Source organism: Triturus cristatus, chromosome 4_2, assembly GCF_964204655.1.
Source record: "Triturus cristatus chromosome 4_2, aTriCri1.1, whole genome shotgun sequence".
Classification (NCBI taxonomy): Eukaryota; Metazoa; Chordata; class Amphibia; order Caudata; family Salamandridae; genus Triturus; species Triturus cristatus.
Genome location: NC_140586.1, coordinates 978745509 through 978770771, shown reverse-complemented (window position 1 = coordinate 978770771; position 25263 = coordinate 978745509). Strand labels below are relative to the sequence as shown.

Here is a 25263-nt window from a genome sequence, read left to right as displayed (position 1 = left end):
GATTGGCATTGAATAAAGTACATTTCAGTATTCAAGGCCAGATGTAAAAGGAGCAATGGCCAATGATACCCTTAACTCTTCAGGAAGAAAGGGAAGAATTTTCTTCTTGGTCTTAATGATCCAAAAACAAGAACTAGAACTCACCGTCCTATTGACCTGGGTGACAAATGCCAAAATATTGTCCAAGACCACCCCCAGATTTGTTGTCGCGGCCACCGGAACAGGTAGAGTGCCGCAGGTTTCCGGTCACCAACAGTCAGTCCGGATCAAATTTTCCACGCCAAAAACCAGTTCTCTCTCATCAAAATGCTGACTCCATCCATACAGGACCTAAACCTGTCTGCCACCCCTTCCCAGTCATCAGAGATGGAGATGATGAGCGCACCAGTTTTGCCAGAGGGGCGACACGCAGGTTAGAGTAGAGGGAAGAACCCTGAGGGACTCCACAGGGAAGTTGGAAAGGCTTAGCACGAAAGTCCGCGCAGCTGGCTGTGAGAGTTCTGTTCACTAAAAACGACTCCAGAAGGCTTAAGGCAGCGTTCCTCAGCCCAGCCTGTCACATGGTGAAAGATGGTGTCAAAGGCTGCCGACAGATCAAGCATAACTAAACTACCACTATTGTCAAAATGAGAAGGTGTTGTTATTTCTGAACTAAATAGAAGTTTCTTCTTGCAAAAAACGTGAAAGCCGCTGTAGTCTGCAGGTTACAAAGTGATTTCTGCAGCAGGTACTTGACCCAATGAGCTATATTCTACCTTAAGTCTCAATGTCTAGCAGAAATGAAGTGATCCATGGGCTGAATGTGCCTGATAGTATGAGAGTATAGGTGAGAGCAATGACAACAGACTTGCAAGACCTGTAAACTAGCACATCATTTATTTTAAGCCTTGAAGCGGCAGAAACAAATGTCCCTTACTTTTGTAGACGTGTTGTAGCAACTTTCAGCATGAACCAAAACACACAAGGAATTCAAATCCAAAATCCTGATTCTTTATAAATGGAAATTACTGCCTTGAAATAGCTAAATCCGTTCTGAACATGATTTACAACAGTTCTTCCTCTAAGGAAGTGAATTCTAGAAATGATCAAAGACACACATCTACAGGCCTGCTCCTCCGCTGTTTAACTCAGCTCTATGGCTGAGGACATGTAGTTACAAACCACAGGATAGACCTTCTCTGTGAAGGTATCTGTGTAGGTGAAGAGGTGCTCCTGGGTCTCAGCATTGAAGAAGGACACCAGCCCTCCCTCATACTCTAGGTAAACTCCAATGTGACTTACTAAAGGAAGCCCTCTCGAAAGGTTAGGAGGCATGGTGTGAATCCTAAAACGATTTACAAAACGTGTCAAAACCCAGAAGCCATTTTCAAGGGAAACTATCTGTGCATAGGCATTCCTAGTAACAGACTGCCTGGCCACCCCCACATACCACAATGTAAAAGAAAATGATTCGAGACTGCGTGTGGGCACCATCAGCTCCCAGTAATGCTTCCCAGAGGTGAAACCTTCAGTTCCAAGAACACAAAAAGATTGCAAAAATCTCTTTGCATTCTTGGCAACATTTTGTATATTACGAAGCCTTGTGACTCGCTTTCCATCTGCAGAGATGTTGAGTGCAGGATGAGCTGTGCTCGGATCCAGGAAGATGGATTCTGAGGAGGAAAAGACAAGGTTAGTCGGTTGAGTTGTCAGGAGGACCTCTTTTTTTATCTGTCTTCACATCACTGAGCCCAGCAGCTTCCTTCTCTCAGGTCCGTCTGTCATCCATCCTATCATCTGTCCATCACTCCTTCCATTGTCCATCTGTGCATCTTCCTGTCTGTCTGTCACTCAGGTCCTTCTCTCATACATCCTCCCATCTCTTCATCATCCCCCATTGTCCATCTGTGCATCCTCCTGTCTGTCCAGCTCTTAGGTCATTGTGTCATCCATCCTTACATCTCTCCATCACCTCCATTGTCCATCTGTGCATCCTCCTGTCTGTCCAGCTTTCAGGTCCTTCTTATCCTTTTCCCCCTTCTGAGCCCAGACCTTCCTTCTGTCATCCATCCTTCCATCTCTCCATCATCCCCTATAGCTCTCATGTCCTTGGTATCCCTCTCCACCCTTCTGACCCCAGCATCTTCCTTCTGTCATCCATCCTTTCACCTGTCCATTTTCCCTTCCATCCCTCCATCTGTCCATCATCACTTCCATCTTCTGATCTCTTTATCACCCACCATCACCGATCTGTGCATCCTCCTGTCTGTCCAGCTCTTAGGTCTTTCTTTCTGATCTATCTCCACCCTTCTAGGCCCATTCACTTCCTTCTGTTAACCCTTTTTTCTTGTATTCAGCCCCAAGTCGTCCATCTGTGCATCCTCCTGTCTGTCCACTGCTCTTCATTCGTGAGACAGTATAAATAAACCCAAACCATTAGAAACCTCTGAATCACGAAACACTACCCTTAATAAGACCATAAAACCTGGAAATGCCTTCAGACATGTTCTATAAGAAAGATTATCTCCAGTTCACTGGGATCATGTTTGCTATAATTTTGTTCACATGCAAATTCCCTCTCCAGTGTTATCACATGATCTCTAGGTGGTCAGACCTGAGGTAGCTTGTTATTATCTACACTGGACAAAGATCGAGAGAAGTAGAAAAGACTGAAGCAGGAGTGTGACTATATCTAGACTCAACAGAAACACACCCTTGTAAATCCATGACTGAAATGTATCTCTTGGTTCCTGTAGGAGTAACAAATCAAGTCAAATACTCTTTGTGCTCCACACAAGACCTCCTGAACCAAAGGGCAGGGCTGCATCCAAGACACGCTACCAATTACAACCATTTACGCAAAAGAGACAGGGCTCAATGCAGAGACCGGCTTTCTATTACGTCCACCTAACAATAAGGTACAGGACTGCATGCAGACACTAGCTTCCTATTACATCCATCCAAAAATAAGGGACAGGGCTGCATGCAGACACCGGCTTCTGATTACATCTATCCAACAATAAGGTACAGGACTCTATTCAAGCAGACACCAGCTTCCTATTTCACCCATTAAACAATAAGGAACTGGACTGTATGCAGACACCTGATTCCTATTACATACATTTAAAAATAGGGTACAGGACTGCATACAGACACCAGATTCGAATTACATTCATCCAACAAGAAGGGCCAGGACTCCATGCAGACACCCTCTTCCTATTAAAACCACCCAACATTAAGGTACAGGTCTGAGTGTGTACCCTGACATCCCATTACATACATCCAATATTAAGAGACAGTTTTGAAGCAGGCACTGGCGTCCTACTACATCCATCCAACAATAATCGACAGGACGTCATGCCGACACCAGCTCCTGATTACATCTACCCAACAATAAGGTACAGGACACCATGCATGCAGACACCAGCTTCCTATTTCACGCATTATACTATAAGGTACGGGACTGCATGCATACACCAGATTCTGATTACATCCATCCAGCAATAAAACACTGGACTGCATGCAGACACCAGATTCTAATGCATTTATTTGAAAATAGGGTACAGGACCGCATACAGACATCAGTTTCCAATTACATCCATCCAACAATAAGGGCCAGGACTGCATGCATACACCGGCTTCCTATTAAATCCACCCAACATTAAGGTACAGGTCTGAATGTGTAACCTGGCATCCTACTACATCCATCCAATAACAAGAGACAAGTATGAATGAAGACACCGACTTCCTACTACATCCATCCAACAATAATCAGCAGGACTTCATGCAGACACCGGCTCCTATTACGTCCATCCAACAACAAGGTACAGGTCTGAATGTGGACCCACGCATCATATTACATACATACAATAATAAGATGACAGGTCTGAATGCAGACACTGGCTTCATATTACATCCATCCAACAAGAAGGTACAGTACTGCATGCAGAGACAGGCTTCCTATTGCAGTCATCCAACAATAGGGTAGAGGACTGTAGACAGACACCCATTTTCTTTTACATCCAATCAACAATAAGGGACAGGACTGCATGCAGACACCAGCTTCCTATTACATCTATCCAAAAATACGGGACATGACTTTATGCAGACACCAGCTTCCTATTTCATCTATCCAACAATAAGGTACAGGACTGCATGCAGACACCGGCTTCTGATTACTTCCATCAAGCAGCAAGGAACTGGACTGCATGCAGACACCAGATTCATATTACATCCATCCAACAATAAGGGACAGGGCTGCATGCAGAGCAGACACCTGATTCCTATTACATTTATCATAAATAGGGTACAGGACTTCATACAGACACCAGCTTCCAATTACATCCATTAAACAATAATTTGCAGGACTGCATGCAGACACCGGATTCTGATTACATCCATCCAGCAACAAGGGACAGAACGGCATGCAGACTCCTGATTCCTATTACATTTATTCAAAAATAGGGTACAGGACCGCATACGGACACCATCTTCCAATTACATCCATCCAACAATAAGGGCCAGGACTTCATGCAGACACCGGCTTCCTATTAAATCCACCCAACATTAAGGTACAGGTCTGAAGGTGTACCCTGGCATCCTATTACATACATCCAATAATAAGATGACAGGTCTGAATGCAGACAATGGCTTCATATTACATCCATCCAACAATAAGGTACAGGACTGCATGCACACACCAGCTTCTTATTTCCATCCATCCAACAATAATGGACCGGACTGCATGCAGACAGCAGCTCCGTATTAAATCCATCCAACAATTAGGGTCAGCCCTGAATGCAGACAAAGGCTTACGATTAGATCCATCCAACAATAATGGGCAAGATTGCAGGCAGACACCGGCTTCTAAAAAATCCATCCAACAATATGGGGACAGGACAGCATGCAGACAACGGCTTCCAATTTCCATTCATTCAACAATAAGGGACAGGACTACATACAGACACCAGTTTCCTATTACATCTATCAAAAAATACGGGACATGACTGCATGCAGACACCAGCTTCCTATTTCATCTATCCAACAAAAAGGTACAGGACTCCATGCATTCTGACATCAGCTTCCTATTTCACCCAGTAAACAATAAGGTACAGGACTGCATGCAGACACCGGCTTCTGATTACATCCCTCAAGCAGTAAGGAACTGGACTGCATGCAGACACCAGATTCATATTACATCCATCCAACAATAAGGGACAGGACTGCATGCAGAGCAGACACCTGATTCCTATTAAATTTATTCAAAAATAGGGTACAGGACCGCATACGGACACCAGTTTTCAATTACATCCATCCAACAATAAGGGCCAGGACTGCATGCAGACACCGGCTTCCTATTAAATCCACCCAACATTAAGGTACAGGTCTGAAGGTGTACCCTGGCATCCTATTACATACATCCACTATTAAGAGACACGTCTGGATGCAGACACTGACTTCCTACTACATCCATCAAACAATAATCTGCAGGACTTCATGCAGAAACCAGCTTCCTGTTACGTCCATCCAACAATAAAGTACAGGTCTGAATGTGGACCCTGGCATCCTATTACATACATCCAATAATAAGACGACAGGTCTGAATGCAGACACTGGCTTCATATTACATCCATCCAACAATATGTTACAGGACTGCATGCAGACACAGGCTCCCTATTACGTTCTTCCAACAATAAGGTAGAGGACTGTATACAGACACCTGTTTTCTATTACATCCATCCAACAATAAGGGACAAGACTGCATGCAGACAGCAGCTCCGTATTAAATCCATCCAACAATTAGTGTCAGACATGCATGCAGACAAAGGCTTACTATTGCATCCATCCAACAATAATAGGTAAGATTGCAGGCAGACACCGGCTTCTAAGAAATCCATCCAACAATATGGGCAAAGGACAGCATGCAGACACCGGCTTCCAATTTCCGTCCATCCAACAATAAGGGACTGGACTGCATACAGACACCAGCTTACTGTTACATCTATCCAAAAATACGGAACAGGACTGATGCAGACACCAGATTCCTATTTAATCCATCAAACAAGGAGGTATAGAACTGCATGCAGACACCAGCTTCCTATTACATCCATCCAACAATAATGGACAGGACTGCATGCAGACACCGGCTTCAGAGTACATCCATCCAACAATAATGGACAAAACTGCACGCAGACACCGGCTTAATATTACATTCATCTAACAATAATGGAAAGAACTGCCTGCAGACGCTTTCTACCTGTTACATCCATTCAAAAATAAGGGACAGAGCTGCATGCAGACAACAGCTTACTATTAAATCCATCCAACAATAAGGGGCAGGACTGCATGCAGACACCGGCTTCCGATTACATCCATTCAACAATAAGGGGCAGGGCTGTATGCAGTCACCAGTTTCCTATTAGATCCATCCAACAATAAAGGACAGGACTGCATACAAATAACACAAGTTTCCTATTAACTCCATCCAACAATGAGGGACAGGTCCTATTAAACTTGCTCTATAATAAAAGTCAGAGCTAATTGGAAACACTGGTTTCTTATTATATCCAACCAGAAACACAGGACATGGCTACATGGAGACACTGTTGTCCTTTTACATGCGTTCAGGAACAAGAGACAGGGCTTTTGCAGACATCAGTTCCCTGTTGTACCTGCTCACAAACAAAAGACAAGGCTATTGGCACACACTTGTTCCCTATTAAATTTATCCAGGAAAAAGAGACAGGGCCCTATGAAGAGAGCTGATCCAAATTTCAAGAAGAACAAGAGACAGGGCTACAAGCAGCCACTGTCTACTTATTACAGAAACAATTAACATAACCACATGCAGACACCGGGGGCCCGATTCACAGAACTAACTTAAGACAAAATCCGAAACTTACTACCATTTTGGTATTCATAGAAGGCACTTACTCATTTCGGTATTCACAGAAGTTAGTAGTCCTAACTTTAGGACTCCTAAATGCCTTCTGTGAATACCGAAAGTCGTAAAGTTAGGATGTTTCTCAGTTTAGGAGTCCTAAAGATAGGAGTCCTAACTTTGGGGCATATTTACAACAACCGGCGATAATTATCGCAAAGCGCACTTAGCGCTAGGATAATTATCGCCGGCTAGCGCAGATTTTTTTCGCTGAGATAGCGTGCTATTAGCAACGCTTATCTCAATAGCGATAAAAATCCTCACGCTAACTGGCTAACGTGAGATTATCGCTGGAAACCCAGCGATAATCTCACGTTAGCTTGTTGATAGGGACTGACAAACTTAGCCATGATATCCTCCTTCCATAGGATATCATGGCTACGTCAGTCCTGAGCAGGTGTTAGGAAAGTAGCGATAACAGGTGTTATTGCTACTTTTCCTGACGCTATGCTTCATAGTGTGGGGCTTGATGATAGGAGAAATGTCGCTTAGCGACATTTCTCCTATCATGTTAGGTCAGGAACGCCCACTTTGCATCTCATTAGAGATGCAAAGCTGGGCATTGGGAATCCTGATGCTAAAGCAAGGTTTCACGCGTTAGCGTGGCCTTGCTAACTTAGCAATAAAATTATCGCCGCTTTTCAGCTGAAAACGGCCGTAAAAGCGGTGATAATTTTGTATCGCCTGCTTGTAAATATGCCCCTTTACTACTCCTAAACTGAGAAAAATCCAAACTTTAAGACTTTTGGTATTCATAGAAGGCATTTAGGAGTCCTAAAGTTAGAATTACTATCTTCTGTGAATACCGAAATTAGCAAGTTTAGGATTTTGTCTTAAGTTAGTTTTGTGAATCGGGCCCCGGGTTTCTTTTACATCCCTCCAGGAACCTAGAGTGTCAATCACACATCTCATCAATGAGATATTCACAAAGGGCAGAGGCACAGAGGAAAATATTTGACAATTCAGGGCACAGGAATCTGGAATTCCCTCAAGAGTAAAACCTCACCACATGGGCCGCGCACAACTTCTAAAAACAGAACTAGACACTCACAATTCAAAGGACTAAGGGTCTGATGCACTATTATTCTATTTGCAATAAGAGACAGCAAATTATGCACAATTCCATGAACTGACCTGTGTGACATGTTCAAGCTGACCGCAATGGAGTGTGGGCAGACTGAATCAACATAATTAGTCCGGTGCAAGGTCCTACAGTGTTGTCGAGGATCCTGTCAACAAGAGCTTGTGATGCTGCGTCAGGCGTTGAGGGTGCTTTGCCTAGTCGAGGCAATGTGTCAGTTTCGAGGAGCTGCGAGGCTCTGATACTGAGTCTGTCATCGTCACTAAGGCTGACATCAACAAGAGATGCGAGGGCCTGTGTCGAGGATGCATTGGGCAGTGGCAGTTCCGATGTGAAGACAGGCTGCCAAGTGATGTGGGTTTTGGCAACGGTTCCGATCCACACAGCAGCAGTGATGTATGATATTGATATTGCTTTTGTGGAGTGTGACGAATACCCGAAGGTGTCTTGGTGCTAGAGTCTGCTATCCAACAGCACAAGTTAGGAAATATAGTGAGGAAGTGAAAAGCCATATCTTTAGATGTCTTCTAAAGGTCTCCAGATTGGGCTGACCGCGCAGAAATTCAGACATCTGGTTCCAGAGCTGGGAAGTAGAGTAGACAAAACCTCTTCCACCCCAAGAGACTCTGAAGACTCTTGGCACTACCACTCTCCTGGAGCCAGCCGACCGTAAATGTCTATTCCGTGCGTACCAACAACATCTTCTCCTGAGGTAGTCAGTGCTCTTTCATTTAAGAGCTTTGTGAGCTATACATAAGGCTTTGAAAGCAACGCACTTTTTAAAAGGGAGCCAGTGTAGCTCTTCCAAACTGTGCCTTTGAACTTGTGGGAGAAGCTTCCAGAGGTTCCCCTTTGAGGTCCCCAGGCATCATGCCTTCACTTCTCTGGCTCATGACTATCTACATGGGGTATTCATTATTTTGTGTAGAGGCAGGACATGGCCTACTGAAGTATAAGTAGGGCTGGGTCCTGCTCCGCCCTTCCATATCGCCAGTGATGGCCCATCCAAGCACACTTAAGCTCTCTATTCTATATGGCTGTCTAGGAGGAATACATGAAGCCCAACTTCCAACTACACACAGTCATGTGACCCAGGACAGGCTGCAGGCACTAAAAGGCAAGGCAGGAAAATGCCAACATTCTAAAAGTGGCATTTTCAAAATTGTAATTTAAAATCTAACTTTACTATAAGTTAGGATTACAAACAACCAGTAACCTGTTCCCATTTGGAAATTACAGATTATTAAATGTAATAGGTTAACTCCAATGCTATCCTACTGGAGGGTAGGCCTTGCAGTAGTAAACACTGCCAGTACCTGAGTACTTTAAATTCTGATTTCTGGAGCATTGCGAGGGTCTACGTTGAAGATGCAGGGAGCAGCAGAAGCAATGCATTGGATCCGAGATGCAGTGAAACTCTGGTGTGATGTCTTGTCTCGTCGTTTGGATCCCAAAGACAAGGGCTTGTGATGAAAAGTCAAGCATCAAGTGTGCATCGCACAATTGAGCTGATGCATCGGTTCCGAGGAGCTGCTATGTGGTGCCTAGCATTGTCTTTGCGGCTGCCGTTGACAAGAGATGCGATGGCCTGTGCCTAGGATGCATCACACAGTAAAGGTTCCAATGCGTAAGACGGGCTGCGATGCAGGGTCTTTGCAACGGTTCGTATCCATGTAGTAGCGGCGATGTGTCGGTTCTGCTCAGGATTGCGCAGTGCAGCAGAGGAGATGAGTCAGTTCTCCTAGATCCACAGAGGCTTACAGAGCGCCTTAGGCCCATTTCCAAGGGTCCAGGACTGGGATGGCACCACTTGGCAAGGCAGACTCACGGAAGCCAGTGTTTAATTGCAGGTGCAAGGTTGTTGGAAGTATGTTGTGTCCCTGAGACTTCAGATCAGGCGCCCAGACAACCAGCCTGAGGAGTCACACTGGTTTCTGGGTTCAAGAGATGCAGGTCCAGTCCTTCTCACCCAGGCAAGAAGACAGCAGGCAGCAGGTCAGCACAGCAAGCCAGAAATCATTCAGAGCAGCATTTCAGCAGAATGGCAGTCCTTTCAGCATCACAGCAGTCCTTCTTCCTGGCAGAGGATCCACAGGTCCAGAAGTGCATTGAAGAGTTGGTGTCTAAGGTCTAATATTTATACCCACTTGTGCCTTTGAACATGGGGCAGAAGCTTCCAGAGGTTTCCCTTTGAAGTCCAAAGGCATCATGCCTTTACTTCCTTGGCTCATGACTATCTACAGGGGGTATGCATTGATGTGTGTGGAGGCAGGACATTGCCAATTCAAGTGTAAGTAGGGCTGGGACCAACTCTGCCCTCCTATCCAAAAAGTGATGGCTTACCCAGGCACACCTAAGCTCTCTATTGTATGTGGCTGTCTAGGAGGAATATACAAAACCCAACTGTCAGGGACATCCAGGCTACAGCACTAAATGGCTAAGGCAGGAAAATGGCAAATTTATAAAAGTGGCATTTTTCAAAATTGTAATTTAATATCTGACTTTACCATTAGTTTGGAATTTTCATTTCAATTCCAAAGACACCAAACATGATCCAGCAACCTGTTCTCATTTGGTTATACAGCATATCAAATATAATAAGGTAACTCCAATTGTATCCTAGGCCTTGCAGTAGTTGTAGGAAACCGAAATAATATGTGGTGATGCTGTTCACGCTTCACCATGTTATCTTTTAGAAGAATTTAGACATCAAAATGAACACAGTTAGATACATAGAACCGGAGTTATGTATTTTTGAAGAAATCATATATCAGCCCAATTTGATGCTGTAAACTTTGCCATTGCGGTCAATGGGGAAAAGGGATGTATGACATTACAATGCAAACTATCACAACGCATGCTTTTACTACTTGATTTTTACAACGCAAGCTCCATTAGAACATAATTTACTATTCTAACACCGCCGGGTGCTTACCTCAGGGAAGGAGCTGGTCAGCGTTGTAATGTATGCATTGTAAAGGCATTCCGTTGTAATGCCTGCGCTGTAATGGATGTTTCCTGGGCAAAAGGTATTAGTGACAATCGGTTACTTGCAGGTCGAGTTACGTAGAACCCACAGAGTGTTAAGGTGATGCAGGTCCCAGGACCAAGCCACTACAGTCAGTTCGATGTTACCGGGGCTCGGAAGCCTGAGAGCAGAGCTGTCCTGGCTGTCCTTGGTGCTGAAGGAAAAGCCTTGGGAGAGCAGGGTTTATAACTAAGGTCAACAGCGAGGCCACTGTCACGGTCAGTTGAAGGTGTTGCATGGTTTTCTCCTGTTGAAGTGTCGAGTAAAGGGAATGGCAACCAGACTTGTCACCAACAAGCCTTGGTAGTAGTAAGGTCAGCAAATCAGTACTTCAGCGTCCGGAGGTCCGGGGAGAATGTAGCCACCTTAAATCTCCTCGAGGTCAGGACTATGTTTCCCACAACGCATTGGATCATCTACTTTTGGGCAATTCCTCTGAGGGCCCGATAGCAAGAGATTCTTTGGTTCCAGGAAAGTGTTTTACCTGTGATGCAGGGGACTAGTGCCACTAGTGCAGGGGAGTCTGTAGGTACCTTTGACTCTCAAAGGGGTCCCTTTGTCTGGAGGAGCCGGTCTTTGTTTCAGGATGAGTGGCAGTCTTGTGGTTTCAGTAGTGTTGTCACCAGAGCAGCTTATCCTCCTGTCTCTTCTTTGTCTTTCTTGCAGTCTTCACAGATCTAAGCTTCTGGAGTCAGGGATACCCCTTAATTCCTAGATTTATGGCCGTTAGGGGTGTGGGTGTAATTGGCCAATGGGCTACTCCACTCCTAGGGTGGCCACATCCGAGGATGTTTGTCAGTTTTACTACCCAGAATCCTCGCTCCTGCCATTTCTAAAAATTAAATAAACCTTTCATGGCTGTACAGACCAGGACCCCTACCTAGCAGTCTGGCTAGCCTTCTGGTGGTGTTCGCCCTCTGACTAACTAATCTTCCCATCAGCCTGGGTGCAAATGTGCCTGGGGACAGAGGGAGGGCAGCTTCCTATTTTGGGAGTCTGCCTGCATTGCAAATCAGAGGCAGTGCATGCTTTAAAGCTCACCGCCTTGACGGGCCACTTCACTAGCCATCCTGTCAGGAAGGGAGGCATTACCTCGGTAGCAGGGATTCTGCTCAGAAACAGAACTATGTTTGGGACCATAGAACATCGGCATGTAGGGACTGAGTCACCATAACACCTCAGTACCTATGAGCCCATGCCCGACTGGCTATAGTGCCCCACTTGCACTCCTAACCTTACCCGAGAAACAAGTGAATTGTCACCCCAGAACACAACCCTCTCGACCCTCTCATGGATCACGGTAACAGGATACACCCTTTCGCTCTCTCACTCGTACTCGTCCACAGTAAGATAAATACATGACACAAAGGAAGTTTAGAATGTTTATTCAAACTATTGCGTCCTAAAATGCAATATTTGTGCCACAATTAGAAAGCAATTACATATCAGAAACACCATATAGGCCTGACGGTGAACTACAGTCCTTTCGCAGAGTTTGCTGAGTTTTCTGGACTCCACACTTCACGGAGCTCACGGAGTGTAGAAAACTCCACGGTCGTGCTCGCCAACAGTAAGATTGAGAGCGTGTGCTCCCGCGGGGGCAGAACTTCTACTCGAGCGGCCGGAAGTTTAAGTGCGAAAGGCAGTTGAATGAATGAATGAAAGAAAATTTATAACGCGCAAACTAAGCCCAAAGGCATCAAGGCGCCTAACAAATAAGATCAAAAAACACAGAGCCCGATTCACGGATATGCCTTGACAAAGGGCCAAGTCTTTAATGCCCTCCTAAAAAGGGGGACAGAAAGTTGAGCTTTAATTTCCATAGGAAGAGCATTCCACAACTTAGGAGCTAAATAGGAAAAAGACCTTCCTCCCAACCTAGCTCTCCTAAATCGAGGCACCGATAGCAGGCTCTTTCCTAAAGAGCGGAGATTTCTACAGGAGACATAGGGTGCTAAAAGGTCCTTGACCCCTCCAGCTCCCAGGCCAGAAATCGCCCCGTGCGTCAGGCAGAGGATCTTAAAAGTAATCCTGGCAGAGATAGGGAGCCAGTGCAAACTCTTCCTAACAGCTGTAGCCGAGGAAAGCCTCGGGGCGTCGAGCACGAATTTGGCAGCCGCATTCTGGACAATTTGCAGCCGTTGCACCAAACCCTTGTCTAAACCAGAGTAAAGGGCATTACAATAATCAAGACGCGAGGCAACCAAGGCAACCACAATTTGTTTGCGAGCCTGAGGAGCAAGGTAGTGTTTTATTTTCCTTAGAATTTTAATAATGCCCCAACAGGTAGCAACCGTCCTGTTTACCTGTTGATTCATAGAAAGAGAGGGATCAATCAAAACTCCCAGATTACGGGCTGAGTCAGTGGGGATGGGACACATTCCCAGAGAGGGCGGCCACCACTCAGCAGACCAGATGTCACTCCTACCACCAAAGACAAGAACCTCCGTTTTTTCACCATTCAACTTCTTTTTTTAATTTTTTTATTTATTTTTTTATGTTTTTACAGCAGCAAAAAATGACTGATCGAGCAATACAAGTCATGTACTTCAATAACATTTAAGTAAATACACATTTAAACCTTTTATAATTAAATCCAATTACGAATAGGTGTCCATAAATTTAAACCAAAAGCTTTCTTTTTCAGTCCCTTTAAACTATACACCGATTGTTCTAATTGGTAGATGTTCAACAATTTTGTTTGCCATTGCAGAAAAGAAGGAGGATCAGCATCAAGCCAATGAGAAGTTATACAATATCTAACAATAGACATAGAGATAAATAAAAAACCATCTTCCGAAGCCTATCAGAGTTTGATTGAACACCAAGAATAACAAGTTCAGCAGAAAGTGTAACTGATGAGCTCATGATATTATTTAAAAAGATCTGAACTTCAGAGATAAATTGAGTTAGGCCAGGACAAAAATAAAACATATGAACAGAATTTGCACCAACAAAATTACATCGACTACATTTATCTCATTTATTTAAAGATCCGTTAAGTAAAACTAGATCAGACAAGGCTAAAGTATCAGATACATTAACACTCTCTATCCCAGGTCACTTTGCCACTTTGTATTAAATGACTCAAGATTATCTTCTATTTGGTTTAACATGGTCTGATAGATCACACCAATTCTGTTTTGTTTCCGACAGCAATCAAGTATATCAATTTATTTGATCTTATTGGTATTTAATACATTTCTTGAAATTATAAAGCTGCGTATTTGTAAATATTTAAAAAAATCTGCTTTAGGCAATTTAAAGTGTTCCTGTAAATACGAGAATGAGACAAATTGTCCTTCTAGATAAAGATCACCTAGCCGAAATATATTTAACCTTTGCCAACGCTGTATTATTAAATCTGAGAATATTGATGGCAACATTGGATTATCAAATAGTGGTGTATAATAACTGAGATTACTATTAAAACAAAATCTTTTCTTAAATTGTTTCCATATTTGGTAAGCTGTCAATATAATTTTAAATCTTGTTTTTTTATAATAGCTAGGCTCAGAGAAACGAACAAGATATTGTCGTGCCTGGGCGCCAAGAATCAATGCATAAATTGATGGATACATAAAATCCTCCATTAATGTTTCGTGAAAAATTAAAGTACTCATAGATTTTAGTGAAATCGCCAAATAATATAACCGAAAATTCGGTAGTCCCCAACCTCCTCTACATATAGGTAGGGAAAGCCATTTAAGAGACCGTCTAGCTCTTTTATATCCCCATATATATCTTGAAATTATTCTATCTATTTTAACAAATAAACTTATGGGGAACAATAAAGGTATCGTACGAAAAAAATAAAGAAATTTAGGAAAAAAAAGCATCTTGATAACATTAGTACGACCATACAGAGAGAGATGGAGATTATTTAGCCTTTCAAGAGATCTATTAGAAGAATCAAGTAATGGATCAAGATTAAGCCCTACAATATCTTCGACCTTGGCAGACAATTGGACACCTAAATAAGAGGCGGTGATAGAGCATGTCAGATCAGTTGGAAGACCGGTAGCAGAGTGAATTATCTGAGTTTTAGCTATATTTAGCTTATACCCCGAATATACTCCAAAATCTCGAGCAGCCTCTATAATCTTAGGATAAGCTAATTTAATATCTGGAGTAACAATCGCAACATCGTCAATAGCCTGAGGGCTATTATATAAAGCTTTTAAAGCAATTATAAATTCTACAGGGAATTTTTTCCAAACGAGGGTTTGCCAAAGGAACCCCCAGTCGACGCTATTGAACGCCTTCTCGGCGTCCAGTAGGGCTACCCCGACTGGCGATCCCGAGGCCTGCGCCCAATCTAGAAGAGCAATGATTCTTCTAACATGATCCGTTGTATCTCTCTTTTTAATAAAACCATGTTGAACCTTAGCTACTAAATAAGGCATCATATCATTTAATCTATTTGCTAAAATTTTGGATAAGATCTTACTGTCAGAGGTAATTAGAGAAATTGGTCGATATGACCAAAGATCCAGAGGTTCTTTTCCTTTTTTTTTAAATACGACAATGGTAGCTAGTGACCATGAAGAAGGGGGCCGACCATTAAATGCTTCTTGAAAATTTTTTATTAGCTCTGGTTTCAAGATTTTACGAAAAGTTCGATAGAATTCCAAAGGGATGTTATCAGGCCCAACGGCTTTACCAGAAGCCAGACCCAGAATAGCATCTTCTATCTCCTCCCAAGTAATGGGAACAGATAGTATTGTTTTTTGAACTTCCATGAGAGAAGCAGAGCAATCTAGGTGTAAAAAGTAATTGGACGCATCATTTCTCAAACATGTACCATCATTTGATTGATTATATAATGATTGGTAAAAATCTCGGAATGCGTTTAATACACCTAATCTAGATTTTTGGCATATACCATCTAAATCAATAATTTTAGTTATTTCCGTAGCAGCAGCTTTCTGCCTTAATCTTTGAGCTAAAACTCTACCAGTTTGCTCACTAAGTTCATAACACTCTTTTTTGAGTAGTTTATACTTCGCAGCTGTCTGCTCAGCCAAAAAAGAATAAGCAGCCGACCGCTCAAGAGCCAAGGCTTTTTGAGCTTCCTGTATACCGGAACCCAGTCTTACACAGGAAGCTAGTTTCAATTCTGCCAGAATTATTTGATCTAAAGTGGCCTTAAATGCGGCTTGTTTTTTTTTTAAACGATAATTCGAATAACTCAAAGTTTCGCCCCTGATAGTCAATTTTAAAGTGTCCCAGACTATTTGGATCGAGGCCGTGTTATTATTGTTCAGAAAAAATTCCTTGATTGTCAAAGCCATATAAGCTAAATAATCCTGGTCTAGCAAAAGGTTTCTTTGAAATGACCATGGCCTTTTTTGTACGTGGTCCTGAAGAGAGAGTAGTACTTCTAGAACAATAGGATTATGATCAGACATGATTTGGGGTAAGACATCAATCCTTAAATTATCAACAAGCTGAGTAGAGACAAAAAAGTATTCTAGACGGACACATTTTTGATGTGGGGCCGAAAAATAGGTGAAGCCTGATTCTGTGGGTCTAAGCTTATTCCATACATCAATCAATCCATTATCGATAACTAATTCTCTAAGAGCTCTGTAAGTTTGGATTTTGCATCCGTTATAATTCCAAATACTACTAATATTACAATTAGCATTGATATTGATGTTAAAATCACCACAAAGAATTAGGGGATAATTCCAAGTTGCTAATTCAGAATTGATTATGTTAAAGACCTCCTTGTCATCTAAATTTGGACCATATATTGAACAAACAGTCATTTTAATCCCCTCAATAATAATTTCTACAATCCCCCATCTCCCCCATTTGTCCCCTGAGGATCTGACACTTTTACCAATTCCATGTTTAATAAGGATGGCAACACCTCTTGTCACTCCCATTTGTTTAGAACAAATTAACAGTTCTAAGCCAAGACTTTTCAGTAGACTCCTTTTGGACCAAGCAATATGTGTCTCTTGTAGACATAATATATCGATTTGCCAAATTTGGATCAGATTCCGAAAAATCCTCATTTTTTTTAAATCGTTCAGACCGTTGATATTAAGCGAAGATATTTTTATTTTCTTCCCCATTTTAGAAATTCAAAAAACACCATAAGTAGCGGCCTGTTGACCTGATTCCGTATATTTTTTTGATACTTATAGTTCATCAAAGTCCACCAGATTATAAAGTCCAAATCAATCATTATTGCTGCGTTACACCCCACCCCCCACCACCACCCCCACCACCACCACCTCAACCCACCGGTTTTCGGCCAACCCCCCACCCCCCTCCCCCACAAATGAGGCTCAGGAACTTTCAGTTCCTGTAAAAAAAATGGAGTACCATGTCTCTCTGGCTCCGCTCCCTACACGAGAATCAAAAAATTAAAGAACCAAAGAAGCATGAGTAGTTCTAGTCTATTCTAGTATAACATAGTCTATTATAACCTTTTATAGCCTATTATAGCCTTATTGAAGCAGAGATTAAATCACAAATAACAATGTCTCAATCTTATAATGCTTGTAAAAATTCCTTTGCCTTAATCTCCGATAGAAAGAATTTGGTCTGGCCCTTCCAAAAAATTTTAAGTTTGGCTGGGTTCTGGAGATAAACGGTGGCCCCCTTCTCCTGAAATTGAGGTATTAGCTGTCTAAGATGCCAGCGCTGGGTCACCGTTGCTTGACAAAAATCTGGGCGCACAAAGAAAATGCATCCCTTAGCGGATGCTTTTTTCTCGGGTCTAGCTAAAGATGAGATTTCCTCTCTGGCGAGAAAATTATTGAAACTGACAAGAATCGCTCGAGAATATTCTGATTCGCCCTGCCGAGTACTCTTAATAGAGAAGGGAAAACGATGCGCCCTTTGAATCTCTTTTGCCCAGTCCCAAGATTTTAAATCCGGAAAAGCCTCATTCAGAAGCTCAATAATAAATTGTCTAGCATCAGACCCTTCTTTGTTTTCGAGAATACCAAGAAATCGCAAATTAATTCTACGAGCCTGATTTTCAAGACCCGTTAGCTTGTAGGAAAGGTCATCCCTATGTGCTTTGACATTATCAAGTTCTTGTTTCTGGGTCCTAGATTCCTCCTCCAGCACCATAATGCGAGCCTCAGCCTCAGTGACTCTGTCAGCAGTCTCTGCGGAGACCTTGATTGCTCGATGGATAGTGTTCTTTAATTTAGTACAGGTGGCTTGAGTGCGGAGATTTTCGGATCTGCTCTCTGCGCGGTGAGCCATCATAGTGTTGTAAATAGTGGTCAATGTAATCTCAGCAGGAATGTCAACCAGGTCAACACCGTCCTGAGTATTGACCAGTAATTCCCCAGCTTCAATTTCCATCCGACTTTCTGCCACTAAATTATTTTCCATAGCAGTGTCAGACCTAGATGCATGATCGGAGAGAGGTTTCCCACTATTCTCATTTCTAAGTTTAACTGAAATACGGTTATGGGAGCCCCTTTTCTTTCGTCTTTTGACTGTAGAGGCACTGTTATTAGGAGAAGCTATAGAAATTCTCATATCTCCATCATCTTCATCCTCTCCAACAAAACTGCTCTCTGCAGTGTCGTCCGCCCAGTCCCTTCTATGACTTGGACTTTCATCTGAAGTATAGTCAGACAAAGAGAAAAAGTTATTGCCCCCCTCTTGATGCATTTGGGCTCCGTCTGGGAGATTTAAACCCGATTTCAATAAAGTCTCAGCAGATCGTAATGGGACTCCATCTCCCATACTCCCTGGTGTTGAAAAGCTTCGGTGGCCTGGATACGCTCAGCTCGAATGTTGCTTGTTTTCATTGGATATCGCTACCGCTTCCTGTTTTGGCGCTATCTTGGTTCTATCGGAGCTCATTGCTCGATAGTGCGAGGGGGCGGCGGATCACGGAAGAACAAGAATATGCAGCAGAAAAGCCAGTCAAAAGCTCAAACCAGGAGTGTCCGGACAAAACAACCGGCTGAGGTGAAACCTGTCCAGCTGAAAGTGACTGTGAGTAAACCTTTATTTCCCCCAGAAACTGAGATTGCTGAAACTACGGAAAAAAATGATCAAACACCGAGAGTTATGGGTGTTGATATGCTGGAGAAAACATCTCAAACTAATTTAAAACAAGGCTCGCTTTCGCTGCATGGTTTTTTGGAAAAAAAAAATAACGAAACAGAGAGACATTGCTCTTATTACTTCGCCCATTACTTCGTCAATATCTACGTCGGATATAATTGAGCCTGTGACTGCCGATGTCATTGATACAGCTATTTCAGCAATGGTGCTAAATACAGTTGAGGCAATTTCAAATCCAGTCCCGGAATCACCATTCAACTTCAATGAGTTAAAAATCATCCATTGAGAAACTGCCTCCATGCAGTTCCTGAAGCTGACAGCAGAGGAATTACCAGAGTGTGAGGGGGACACCATAATATGGGTGTCATCAGCGTAGGAAACCACCTCCATCCCATAAGATCTTATTAGCTTGGCAAGTGGGGCCACATAGATATTAAAAAGGGTCGGACTAAGAGCCGAACCCTGAGGGACCCCACATTGAACAGGCAGGGATGGAGATAGAAATTCGCCTAGTTCAACCCTCTGTTCCCTCTGATCCAGGAAGGAGGCCAGAAGACTCAAGAATGAGCCTTCCACCCCTATCTCCCTAAGACGAGATGTTAAAGTCACTGGGGATAGGGTGTCAAAGGCTGCTGTCAGGTCTAACAGGACTAGAAGAGTAGTATGGCCCAGATCAACCTCCTTAGGGATGTTATTTAGCACAACTGTAAGAGCCGACTCCGTGCTATGAAACCTCCGAAAACCATGCTGGGACGTCAGATATTCATTTAAATGAGTCTCCAGCATCTTTGCTGGTGCCGGGAGCAATGAGATGGGTCGGAAATTCTTGAGAATTTCAGGGTCCAGAGTTGGCTTTTTTAATAGAGGCTTAACCACAGCGCTCTTCCACACGGAAGGATATACACCCTCCTGTATTGCCCTGTTCATGATATCCAAAAGAGGGGGCAGTAGGGTTTCCCTGCAATCCTTAAAGACTTTAAGAGGGCATGGGTCCAAAGGGGACCTCGACCTGGTCTTACTCAGCAGCGTGTCCAGTTGGCGAAAAGAAAGCAGAGGGAAGCTGGACAGACTCGCCTTAGAGGTCCGGTTTTCATTTCCAAGGCCAGATACAGCCAAAGTAGTAGGGGGAGGCAGAGAAGCCCTTTGCAGTTCCAGGGCAGAGTAAATATCAGCTATTTTGGCATGGAAGAACTGGGTGATCCTATCACAGAGGTCTTGAGAACTGACAATAGGGTCGGTCATTTGCAGAGTACAGAGAGAATCAACAATTCTAAAAAGATCTCTGGGGGACGAAAGAGCAGTAGTTAACTTAGCAAAGTAATCCTGATTTTCTTTAATAACCTCAGCCTTATACCTTTTCAGAAAGAGTTTATGCTTCTCCCTCTCTTGATTATCCCAACTCGCCCTCCACAGCCTCTCCTGCTTCCTGCAGCCCTGCATTAGGTGTATCAGAGAGTCAGAAAACCAGGGGGCCGACCGACTCTTCCTAGCAGAGTAACGTAGGGAGACGGGGGCCAATATATCAACAGCCCTGCCAATGGAGGAGGTCAATTCGCGAGCCGCCATGCTGACGTCCCTCACTGTGGCGGTCTTGCTGTTGAGAATTAAAAGAGCCAGGGTCTCATTGTAGATCAACTTATAATTACGCTTTGGTTCTTTTCTACTAGGTACACTGGGCCTAATATTAGCAGGAGGAGCCTGGAGCTCCAGAGGAAAAGCCAAATGGTCAGACCAAACCAAAGGAATTGGCCGGACAGTTGAAATCCTAGAATCATTCGAAAAAACCCCATCCAGGATAGGACCAGCCCGATGAGTAGGGTAATTAACCAATTGCTTAAAGCCACAAGCAGACATCGAGTCCAGGAGGGAAAGGGTTTCCCTGGAGTCAAGGTTATCCAGGTGAAAATTTAAGTCCCCCAGGATCGTCAGATGCTCACATCCAAAATAAGGTTCTAAAAGGTTAAACAGATTCTGACTAAAATCAATTCTAGGTCCTGGCGGTCTATAAATCAGTATACCCGCAAAAGGAGCAGCGAGAGGAGAGGTTATTATAAAATGTAGGGCCTGAAAAGAATCCGCGGGAGCAGATAAGGGAGTGGTACGACAGGAATGAGAGGTTTGGTGTAGAATCCCAAGCCCTCCTCCTCTACGTCCCACACGGTCCAATCTGGCAAGGGCATAGCCATCGGGGATGGCATCTACCAGATCCGGACCGGAGGAATCAGAGGCCCATGTTTCTGTTAGGAACACCCAAGAGGGCTTTCTAACCAACACAAACTCGCTAAAGGCTATATTATTTTTCATCAATGATCTGACATTGATAAGGAAACCACTCTCAGACCTAGTGTTGAGAGGTACATTAGACGTAATAGAAGGATTAAAAGAAGACACACACTTTAGCGGCGAGGTACATATTGGCAAATAACAGCCACAACCCGGAGAGTCCAAAAAAGCCTCCGGGGGGGAAGAGTGATGACATTGTAAGCGTGGGGGTCTAAGAACTGCTAAATCATTATACGTATACGAATAGCTTACATTACTGGCATCTTCATGTCCGGCTGACTTCTCGCCTTGTCCGTCCTCCAGCCCGTCCTTAGCGCGGACGGGCGCAGACGGGCTGGACTCTGGCGCGACTCCGGCGCGATTACAGCGCGCCCGCTGCGCGCCAACGCTGCGCGCAGACATAATTGCCTTAAATAGAGGTCTAGCACGTCAGCCTAGCTGCTAGACCGCTACACAAGATGGCGCCCGCTATCCGACCCTTCCTACCCCCAAGATAGCACTAGGTGTCCGCTCTACCAGGCTAGGGACCCGCTGAAATCGCGGTGAGCCTGTTAATTTTAAGGTGCAAGTATGTGGATACGAACTTAAAAACAGGGAATAATCCAATGAAATAGAAAATTAAATGCAGCAAAACGGGAATATTTAAAACTAAAGTCCAAGCACAGGTTCGAGGAATTAAAGCGCCAAATGCCTAGTCACAAGCGTAAGCTGGGTTACCATGTCAGTAAATCAATGCCATTGTTCCAATGATTTCTTGGCAGCAATTGTATTTGCAACACAAATACTTATTCAACCCAAGGCATTTCGGGTCAGTGATGGCCCCTCATCAGGGGTTTCTAACGTAGCCTCCAGGGTGCATGCCACATAAGTGCTGACAGTAAAATCATGTCAGAAGTGAGGAGGCCCATGTTTGATACCGCATATGACCATATTAACCTGTGCCCTGCTGATCACTTATAATAGTCTTTAATGGAAAGGACTACAATAGGGACGTCACATCTATACTGCACACCGCCAACTGGGCTTTTGAGACCTACCTTAGGTGACAGACATATATTAAAGACAGAGTTTTAACCTTGACACACCTGGTGGGAGCAAATTCAAGTTGGAGCAATTATCACTGTTCCTGTAGTCTGCAATGGCAGGCCTGCTGTCATCTCTGAACTTCGGTCACTCAGTGTGGCACAAATAGTGGTTCTGGCCCAGGTGACTCCTTTAACACCCATGCCCTTGGTACCCTTGGTAGACCTTTTCTAGGGACTTATAAGGGGATTAAAGTCCTTGCATACTGGCAGTACCAACTTGCTACATCGTGTTTTAGCGAGAGAGCTCTGGCACTGAGACCTCGGCAGCAGGTTCCGGTGAACTTTCAGAGTCATAACCATCAGCTTTGGAGTAAAAAGTGTGTGGGTGACCAAACAAAAGGGAACTTTCCTACATAACCTCTGCCAAACAAAAGGTGAGGAGCAACTAACCTATTCCCTGGTAGTTCTTATTGTCTAAGCGAAAAAACCTGGAAAGGCCATCTGCATTGGCATGGTCTGTCCCTGGTCTGTGCTCCACTGTAAAGTCCATACCCTATAGGAAAATGGGCCACCTCAACAATTTTGGGTTCTCTCCTCTCATCTGCATCAGCCATCTAAGAGGCATGTGGGTAGTTTGAACCTTGAAGTAAGTCCCAAACAGGTAGAGTCTCGGCTTCTTCAGGGATGAAACAACAACAAAGGCTTCCCTCTCAAGGGCACTGCAATGCTGCTCATTAGTGGGGAGTCACCTCATGAAATTCCAAACTGGCTGATAATGGCCCTCATCATTTGTTTGTGACCACACTGCCCCAATCCCATGTGCAGAAGGGTCTGTTTGTACAATTCACTCCTTTCCATATTTGGCTGTCTTCAGGACAGGCGCTGACTACATAGCCGCTTTCAGGGTGTCAAAGGCCTTTTGGCATCCTGATGCCAATGAAGTTAGCCTTTCCAAGTTTTTGGAGGCAGGTTTTGTGAATGGTGCCATACCCCTCAACAAACCTCCTGTAGTACCCAGTCGAGCCAAAGAAAGGCCAGACTTGGGACTTTGTCTTGAGAGCCGCCCACTCCAGGATGGTAAGAATCTTGGTTTGGAGAGGTTGCATTTAGCCTCTACCTACAAGGTGGCCCAAGCAGACAACAGAGCTCTGCCCTATCTGAAACATAAGGGCCTTGATAGTTAGGCCTGCCTGCTGCCAGGCCTGTAAAACTTACATCAGGTGGACCAGGTGATCCTCCAAGATGGAACTAAATACAGCAATATCATCCAAATATGTTGCACTAAAGTTGTTCAGTCCTGAGAGAACTCTGTTCACCAGCATTTGGAAATTGACAGGTGTATTTTTCAGACCAAAGAGTATCAATTTCAACAGAAAGTGGCCCTCTGCGATCAAAAATGGTGAGCTTGCTCCATGATTACAATCTACCAGTACCCTGAGGTTAAGTCAAAAGTACTTAGGAGGTTGGCTGCATCCAGTCGGTCAATGAGATCAACAGTTCCCTGGGATGGGCTGTGCAACAGGTTCAGTCACTGCATTCAAACCCCTGAAATTCACACAAAACCTCACCTCTGGTTTCCCCCCCTTTGAGTGATGTTTGGGGGACCAGTGCTTCTGGGCTAGCCCAGGGTCTGTCATAAGGTTATATTATCTCTAGCTCTGCCATCTTGCTAGTTCACCTTTGATGCATCTTTTGACATGGTCACACAGTCTGTATATCTACTTTGTGGCAGGGAGACGGTCACCAGTGTCCACATCATGTACACACCATGTTGTCTACCAGGGGTCAAGGAGAAGAGCTTAGGACACTAATTTGTGACTTACCTACAATCAGTCTGCTTTTGGTCAGCAGCGAGTCTGATAAGAAAACACCCTCCACTGAGCCATCTTGCGGGTTGTTTGATAGTATGTCAGGGAGAGTTTCAATTTTCTTCTCCTGACCACCATTAGTTACCATCAGCATGATCATCTCAGCCCTGTCTTGGTATGGTTTTAGACGATTGACATGGAGTACCCTGTTAGGGCTCCTTGGGGTGCCTAACTCTACCAAGGAAGTGAGTTCCCCTTTGTTTTCCAAATAGGGGGAGGGACATGCCACTTGTCCTAGAGGGCCAACATCCACACCCACTGACCTGCTTCATCCTCAACCAGTGCTCATGGTTGGTCATACCTGAGCTTGAGAAGCTCCTGACTGACGTTCAGATTTGTGCATGCCATCTTCATGTATTCAGCTTAAGGGAACGCAGGTCAAGTACATAGAACACTATTTCTTGCTTGGGCTCTTTGAGATGCTTCCCCCAGTCTTCCCTAACTACGCTCAATGGGCCTCTTACAGTATGGCGGCCAAATAGAAGTTTGGCCATGCTGGCCAGCTGGAGGAAGATCCTTCTCCTACCTCGCTGTGAAGACGTGGAACTGCCTGCCTCTACTACTTGGGCAATCACCATTCTGGGAGGACTTCAAGACCTGGCTCTTAGACTGAACCGCAGATCTCCCCACCCCGTCCCCTCCACCCCCCCACAGAGCCGTGAGACCCTAATAGGGGAGAAGTTGCACTCTATAAGAATCCTGATTAACTGATTGATTGATGTTAAAAGGGGCTAAAGCCAACTGCCTTCTGTGGCACCTACCTCTCTGTAGCCAAACAAGAGACAGGTTGACAGGACATCCAATCTCCTTCTGAGAATTTCCCATTATCATATCCTTTAATGTTTGAACCTTTCAACTAAACCATTTGCCTGGGGGTGATAGGATGCGTTGAACTTATTCCTCACACTACATTCATTGCACTTAGCCTTTGGGTATCCTGGCATGAATTTTGCTTCTCTATCTGAAACTACCTCCTTAGGAAAACTCATTGTGGTAAAAATATCAAG

The 25263-nt window shown here is 44.0% G+C and overlaps 1 protein-coding gene across 1 annotated transcript in view; it reads right to left on the bottom strand.

The window, feature by feature from the left end:
• Positions 1 to 859: 859 nt before the first annotated feature.
• LOC146839195 (CD5 antigen-like) overlaps positions 860 to 25263 on the bottom strand; it is a 418739-nt gene continuing 394335 nt past the window's right edge. The window contains exon 7 of the mRNA XM_085603215.1: positions 860 to 1652. Within this exon, the coding sequence (XP_085459341.1) occupies positions 1123 to 1652 (530 nt within the window). The 3' untranslated portion in view covers positions 860 to 1122. The remainder of the gene's footprint in view (positions 1653 to 25263) is intronic.